A 7,182-nucleotide genomic window follows, 5' to 3' on the forward strand; every position below is an offset into this window, starting at 1 on the left:
GATACTTATCAATAATGAGGCATGATTGGGAAGGATTAATCAATCCATTTCTCAATACAAGAGAAGTGAGAGGCTTAGAAGTGAGCATTAAGTGATTCACCAGGTTAGATGCTCCCCTTGCTTCCCTTGTCCTCTCTGCTTAATTCTTCCAAGTTTGAAAATGATTCTTCGCTTCTGTTTCTCTTTTTCTCAAAAAATCAAATGCTGATACAAATGGAGCAGGATGGGAGTGAGTTTATTTCTTTGCTATTTTAATACAAGTATCCACATATTTCTGACCATATTATTATGGTTATGTTATTTTTCATAACAGTATAAAAAAAAAGAGATGAGTGGACTTGTAGCTGCTTCAAAACACTTGCTGAAGTTTCAGGTTCTGAAGGATTGATGGGTCCTTCTGGGCCGTGACACCACTGCTTGTTGCACAGCCTTGTCTTCTCTCATCAGGGTGTTAGTCAGCTGGGAAAGAGCAGATCTGCAGGCCCACAAGGAGAAATTAAACATCCTGGACAGATGTCGGATCAGGCCCATGCAGTTTCAGCTGAAGCTTTCCAGACTGGTTTTGACCCGTTCCATTTCATGCAGAAAACTGTAGAACTGGGGCAAAGTTAACTCTGCAGAAAAAAAGAAGCATCAAGCCAGGTTACACTTCCAACATTGGAAAAGCCACTCTGGTGCTACCGCAGAGCACTCGTGTTCACCTAAGCTAGGCAGGATTAGACACTTTGGTGCTCGGCAGCCGTTTCTTTATGCTAGCTGGGCTGCGCGGGGTTCCGGGCTAGGATGCTCCTAACAGCAACCGACGCTTGGGAATTGCTTACTTTCTTCGTCTGCCATGCTGCTCTGACGGCTTTTCACGGCTCCGCGGCATATCTGTATTTACTGACGCAAAGATGTGAAGACGGCCCAACAGTCAGCGTTCCTGAACACCTCCCGAGTGACTGCGGCGGGGAGCGGCCGGGGCAGGGGCAGCCGCAGCATCCGCCAGCCATGCTCTCGCAGTGACCCCTGCTGGGTCCGCACCCAAAGCTCCCCCACCTCCAGCAACACCCGGCAGCTCTGAGCTGCCGCTCCGCTTTCACAGACTCAGATGCTTGCTTCTTTTCCAGAACTCTTAACTCACCTATATATACGTTTTCCATTTGGCTTCCTTTTTTAATCACCAGCTTCAGCTTGGGGGAGGAAAAAGCAGAGGTATTTTAATTGAGAGCGAGCTGTATTCGGAGCACCATGAAAAGACAGAAGTACAGGAGTCTGCTGTGAGTTTCAGACAGGCAGACTGCTGCAAAGCACACACATCTTTGACAGGCTTTTTGGGAAGTGTCACTGTAGGAACAGATTCCTTAGGCATTGGGAACATCTCTGGAAGTCCTTATAAATGATCACATTTCCCCTCCCTCCCCAAGACAGCGTGACCTTTGCTAGATTGAGCTTTTTGAACAGCTTTTCAGAGTGGGCTACGCTTCTGTGATACACGATACGCTGTCTTCAGAAGAGAAACAAATAGCAGCGTGCCTGCTATCTGCTGGCAGTTGCACTCAGAAGACTGAAGCAGATGCGCTGTTGCAGAGCCTGTTCCTATGAGATCTAGCTTTCCTCTCGTTCCTCTCACAGCCAGCATTTCCCACATGCCTGGTCGCAGCTTGTTCCTCAACTGCACTACAACCTGAACTCTCTGATGTAGGAGATTTACCTGTAAGAAGATACTTCCCACTTTTTCCAGTTCACTGCTCCCAGCAGTCACTGTGAGTCAGAAAGAAGAGAAGGGAGATAATCTGTTAGCTACACTGTGAAATAAAAAGTTACTTAGCTGAGGGCTGTGTTGGGTTTCCCAACCCATTCAGTTTATGTTTTAGCTCTATTACCTCCAAACTTCCACTCCATATCTATCAGCTGGTTAATCATCAGCGTCTGACCAACAGCCAGGCGTGTTAGGGTGGGGGAATTCACCTTCCACTGCAAGAGCAAAAGACACGCAAGCAATCAATTCAGAGAGGCCTCTATTTATGTTACCTGTAATTCCAACAGAAATTGGAAACTAGGCAGACTGACGGCAGAAGCCCAAAGTGGAGGTGTGTAAAGGGGCAAACTAATGTGGTCGGGAGGGCTTTCAAAGATGTTTGAGTCCTGCTAGGATTTCCATCTGCCTTGTCACTTCTGTAAATGAAACTCACTGTTTTTGTTTTAACACTGGTTCAGTGTAACAATATCTGCACAAAAAGTCATGTGTTCATGTAACTGCATGACCCCGGGGCTCAAAGCATGCAAAGCAGAAAACAATCAAAGGAAAGCCACACAGAAGTGGAGGAATCACTAAACCGATGAGGTAGAGGCCATGGCAAACCAGAAGTATCATTAGACAAAGTGTTCCTTATCAGTTATCCGAGGACCTTCAGTTCAAAATTCTGAGCTGGTTTTGAAGAAAATACCCCAAGTGCTGACACATCTCAGTATCACAGCGGGGTTTTACAAGTTCCCACTCAGACCGTCATTTTGTTAGCTTAGAAACAAGCAAAAATATATTAATACCTGTTCTGCAAAATAACTGGCTTTCTCCTCACTGAGGCCTGTGGAAGAAACCATAGGAGATTACTATATGTGATAAATATTAATTATCTTTTATTTAGTGAAAGTCAGGTGACCTACCTAGAGCAATAAAATCCGCTCTGACTTGTTCAGAAGACAAATTCCTCTTCAGGGCACCTGAATAAACAATGTAAAGAAGAAAAATCACTTTTTACTGAGTCAAACCGATCTTTACTGAGGCAAATAAACGGCGGGACGGAGACCCTGCGATAGAAAGCCTCTGTTCTGGGGCTGTGTTTTGAAACAAACCACAGCTCGTCAAGATAGGAAATACAGTTGTGCCTGCCGGTATCTTTGCAGATGCCCAGTGCTTTAAGAGTCAGGGCGATGGGAGTGCCTGAGAGAGAAGGGAGAGATTTCATTGCAGGTAGCCATGGAAACGGCAGCAGCGGTTGTGTTTTGAAGTGGCTGCTTTCTCTCCTATAGAAGCTTTGCTTGTTAAAGGAGAACTGTTAAGGCTGGCAGGCTACTAATTTGACCTACCTGCTGTGTTTTGGATTATGGGTGTGAACGTGTGCATATAACACTTTCCCCTGCTGTGCCTGCCTCCTTTGTTCTGGGGCACAGGCAGCACATGGAAGTTTACAAGGATTCTGTTCTCTGAAGCCAAGAGCAGGAATCTCATAAATTCAAAGAGACTGCCAGTCCCACGTGGCTTTCCGCCTGTGTAGCACATAGGCAAAGCTATCTGCTGTAATCTGCTCCGATACTGTCTGTGGCATCCCAGAGCTAACGAAAAGTTACGACGGGATTGGAGCCAGAGCACACAAACAGGAACGAAGAGACTGAGTGCACCTACTCCAGAATCAGGAAGGGAAAAAATGCTGATTCCACATTAAATACCCCCAAGACAGCTCTAGGAAAGGAAATTATTCATTGCTACTCCTGGACAGAAGAAATGGCTTGAAGTAGTAGAAAGAAAGTTTAGGCCAAATGCAGGAAACAGTTGTGCATGGCTTCACTGCTGTGAAGAAAGCTAAGGGGAACCCAGGACTGAAGGATAGTAGCGAGGGACTATTAATAACAAGAAGGATCAATGGGATGAACATGCAGTGGAGGTGTCTGATGCATTATCATGTCAAACGGCAGCCACAACATCAGAGTAATCTCTTAAAGTGCTGGAGTCTGGGGTATTCACGGGGAAACCCCCTGCCCCTCTTCCCCACTATTTATGAAGGAGAAACTGCTGGACACATGAGTGTTTTTCTAAAACAAGACTGCAAGGACAGATGCCTCCTTTACATGGCCTAGAACCATGCCGGTTCCCAGCCCACTCTAGAGGAGCGTGTACGCTGTCTTATCTGTCTCAAACAGCACTTGTCCTTGTAGGAATTACAGTACTGGGTCACTTGGATGGAAGTTCCTACAAAGACTTAGTGCCAACAAAAGGTTGCGCTGGTCTGGCAAACATGGATTTACAAGTACAAGTTAAACCTGTCCAAGTTAAACCTCTTGCATTTAATGCATAACATTAGTTAAGCCTGAGAAACGTGTGTGCAGGCAGGGTGTAAAGAATACAAAGCCCGAGTCACTAAACAGGGATATTTCAACAGGAGAATTTTTGATTCTTAAATGTAAGCCATTTATTGGCTACCATTAGTGCAAACAAAGTGCACTGCAGTTCTGAAGACACACTTTAGCAGCATGCAGGAATGGATGCAATAGTTTGGCCTCAGGGTAGCATATGCAAATGTATCACTTACCATTAGGTACCAGAAGAATACTTTTGACAATGTTTTTCAGGGGGCCCAAGCTGATTTTATTCATGGTGGCAAAGTCTGAGAGCTGAGTCAGAAACCTTTCTACCTGCTCAAGAGAAAGAGCAGCGACACAATCTTATCTCTGCATGTTTCTCACCAGAGCGCTGCATTCACACACTTCTCCGCGGTGTTCTGCACATGCCTTACCTCCTTGGGCTCCGTTAGAAAGCGGAAGAGCACTTCAGTCAGCGCTGAGAATTGCTGTGAAGAAACAGGACATCAGCATGCGTCATTTCTCAGCACCTCGCCACTCCCAACACCACCACGAGGGTGATATACCACCTTGACGCAGCTCCACCTGCCCCCAGTACATTGGTCCCAGAGTTTGACCTCCCGTGCTGCTAAGGTACTCCCGTCCTCGGTGCTACAAGATGCTTATGGATGGGATTTGCTCATGGATGCTTTTCAGAGACTCTCAAGGGGTTTGTGCAGCTGATAGCTGGCACTGCACAGGGCTTTTGTGAGTCGTGGCTAATCGGAAGCTGCTGTTCTATCCTGTGTAACCCAAAAACTGTGAGTGGGAAAAGATGCGAACATCTACTCTCATGTTTCACAAACCCCATGGGGTAACCAGACTAACTCAGGACAGGAAAAGAACTGGTTAAAAGTCTAGTCGCTGCCTTCACTTTTCTGAGCGTGCAGCTGGCAGGGCTGGAGAGGCTGCCCGTGGGGCCGGGCACCACCACGCTCCCCCCTCTGCCGGCACCGGCGCTGGCCGTGGCCTTCTGGGTGCGGCTGGCTGGTCTGCTGCTGCGCGTGGCTCATCCTGTCCTACCCTCGTCGCCAGCCGCGTAACTGAGACGGCACCAGGCTGTTCCCGCGGTTCTGCCAAGCTGAGCTAACAGAGCCTCAGCGCGTCCGCTAACTTCAGCGCGAGCTGAACCAGCTTCTGAGACGCTGCTGCGCGCCCGGTGTGGCGGCGACCCGGAGGCAGACGTGTGCCGCTGAGCGGGAGCACCGACTGGGGACGGGGGGGCAGTCACAACCCGAACGCTGTGCAGTCCCAGCGGGAAAAACCAGCGCTCGACAGGACCCTCCTGCCCGCGCAGGGCACGACGCCGCGCGTCAGGAACGCCTTGCAGCCTGAAACCAAGCTCCGGCGGTGCGCAGGGCTCGCCCGGCCGGGTGCGGGCACGGGGCCACGCTCTGCAACCCTGCCTCGGACACCAGAAAACGCGGTTCCCTTCTGGAGCGGGCTGAGACCCAGCTGGACCCGGGCACCGGGCCTGGAGGCCTGACTGGGCCTGGTACTGGGGCTGCGGGGCCTGGAGGCCCGATGGGGCCCGGTACCGGGGCTGCTCCGGGACCTGGAGGCCCGGTGGGGCCCAGTAGCGGGGCTGCTCCGGGGCCTGGAGGCCCGACCGGGTCCGCCACCGGGGCAGCTCCGGAGCTGCGGGGCCGGCTCGCCCCGGCCGGCTGCGGCTGCCGTGGCGCCGGCGGCCCCGCGGGACCCCGGGCCGGAGCTGCTCCCGCGGCCGCGCCCCGCCCTCCCCCGGCCCGGCCCGGCCCCACCTGGGCGCTGAGCTGGTTGAGGTTGTGCATGTCGCCGCTCACCGCCTCCGGCACCGGGTCGCGGGTGAAGTTGAGCAGCCCCATGGCGGCGGCCGCGGCTCCGCCCGCCCCGCCCGGCCCCGGCGCCGGCGCCGGCGCCCGCCTCAGCCTGAGCATTGGCGGCCGCACTTTCCGCACCGCCGGCGCCCCGCTGCCCTCGGCCCCGCACCGGCGGAGCGGGGCGGCTGAGGGCACCCGGCGGGGCTCCCCGCGCCCCCCATCCCCTGCTGGGCCCGGCCCTGGCGCGCCCCGAGGTGGCCCCTTTGCCCCTGCAGCCGCAGCCCGAGCGCCCGCCGCGGCGCTGGGGGAGCCCCTCGTCGGCACCGGGTGGGTGGCCGGCGTGGCCAGTCGCCCGGCCCGGGGCTCGCGGCAGTGCCGTACCACAGGCCCCAAGGCCACGCATCCGTAGGCTGCACCTCCGTGGGCAGGGGGGAGCGTGGCCAGGCTCACCCCCCAGCCCGGCTTCGTGCGCCGTTCATCCTTCACAAAGAAGAGTTATTTTTGATGGGAAGGTTTGGGGCAGCCTCCTGCGTTCCTACCCAAAACTGGTCGGTCGAACCCCAAAATTAGAGCCACAGTACACCTATATATCTGAGTGTTTGTGCCAATAAACGTTTACTCTTCATTCCTCTAAGATCTCCATCCTACAGGTATTTAGCCATGTGTTTAATTTTACGCACTTGATCACTTCCACGGAAAGGACAGCAGGTGATCGCTGGTAAGTGTGGACCCAAAACTACAGGCAAGAAGGGAGAGAGCTGTGGGTGCCCTCAGTGTGCAGAGGCTTAAACCTCAGCTGCGGGCTGGGGGTCTGGCTGACAGCTGAACAGCGCAAGTTGTTTTTCCGTACAAAAACCTCAAATAAATTGTTTAAAAAACATAGTTTATAGGGTGAATGTTTTTTTTTCCCCCTGAAAATTCCTCTTAGGACCCGAAACTCAGGTATGAGTTTCCCCCTCTGGATGCCACCCCAGCATTGCCCGCTGCTGAGCCTGGCCCAGGCTCAGGGTGATGGGTGGCCCGGGACAGAGCAGCTCCCAGAGCCAGAGCAGCTCCCCGGGACAGAGCAGCTCCCCAGGGCAGAGCAGCTCCCCAGTGCAGAGCAGCTCCCCGGGGCCAGAACAGCTCCCCGGGACAGAGCTGCTCCCCAGCACCACAGCAGCTCCCCGGGGCAGAGCAGCTCCCCGGGGCAGAGCAGCTCCCCCGGGCAGAGCAGCTCCCCAGGGCAGAGCAGGTCCCCGGGACAGAGCAGCTCCCCGGGACAGAGCAGCTCCCCCGGGCAGAG

The 7,182-nt window shown here is 53.2% G+C and overlaps 1 protein-coding gene across 2 annotated transcripts; it reads right to left on the bottom strand.

Moving 5' to 3' along the window:
• Nucleotides 1-214: 214 nt before the first annotated feature.
• Nucleotides 215-6,162, bottom strand: COMMD7 (COMM domain containing 7). Of its 2 annotated transcripts, XM_075166924.1 has the most exons (10): nt 5,859-6,162; nt 4,494-4,547; nt 4,290-4,392; nt 2,647-2,703; nt 2,530-2,567; nt 1,866-1,956; nt 1,694-1,743; nt 1,124-1,172; nt 822-873; nt 359-614 (listed from the first exon to the last, which is right to left on the bottom strand). In XM_075166924.1, the coding sequence occupies exons 1-10, from the start codon at nt 6,012-6,014 to the stop codon at nt 578-580; spliced, it is 687 nt and encodes a 228-aa protein (XP_075023025.1). In that variant the 5' UTR covers nt 6,015-6,162; the 3' UTR covers nt 359-577. The 2 variants fall into 2 exon arrangements, with proteins under 2 accessions (XP_075023027.1, XP_075023025.1); XM_075166926.1 differs by lacking the exon at nt 822-873 and having other exon boundaries at nt 215-614.
• Between the last annotated feature and the right edge of the window lie 1,020 nt (nt 6,163-7,182).

This window comes from Calonectris borealis, chromosome 17, assembly GCF_964195595.1.
Source record: "Calonectris borealis chromosome 17, bCalBor7.hap1.2, whole genome shotgun sequence".
Classification (NCBI taxonomy): domain Eukaryota; kingdom Metazoa; phylum Chordata; class Aves; order Procellariiformes; family Procellariidae; genus Calonectris; species Calonectris borealis.

Coding starts and splice junctions, on each gene's coding strand:
- COMMD7 (XM_075166924.1), bottom strand. CDS start 6,014: ATGCTCAGGCTGAGGCGGGCGCCGGCGCCGGCGCCGGGGCCGGGCGGG. Junction 4,548..5,858: donor TCAACCAGCTCAGCGCCCAG/GTGGGGCCGGGC, acceptor GTTTCTTCACAG/CAATTCTCAGCGCTGACTGA. Junction 2,568..2,646: donor AGCGGATTTTATTGCTCTAG/GTAGGTCACCTG, acceptor TTTCTTCCACAG/GCCTCAGTGAGGAGAAAGCC.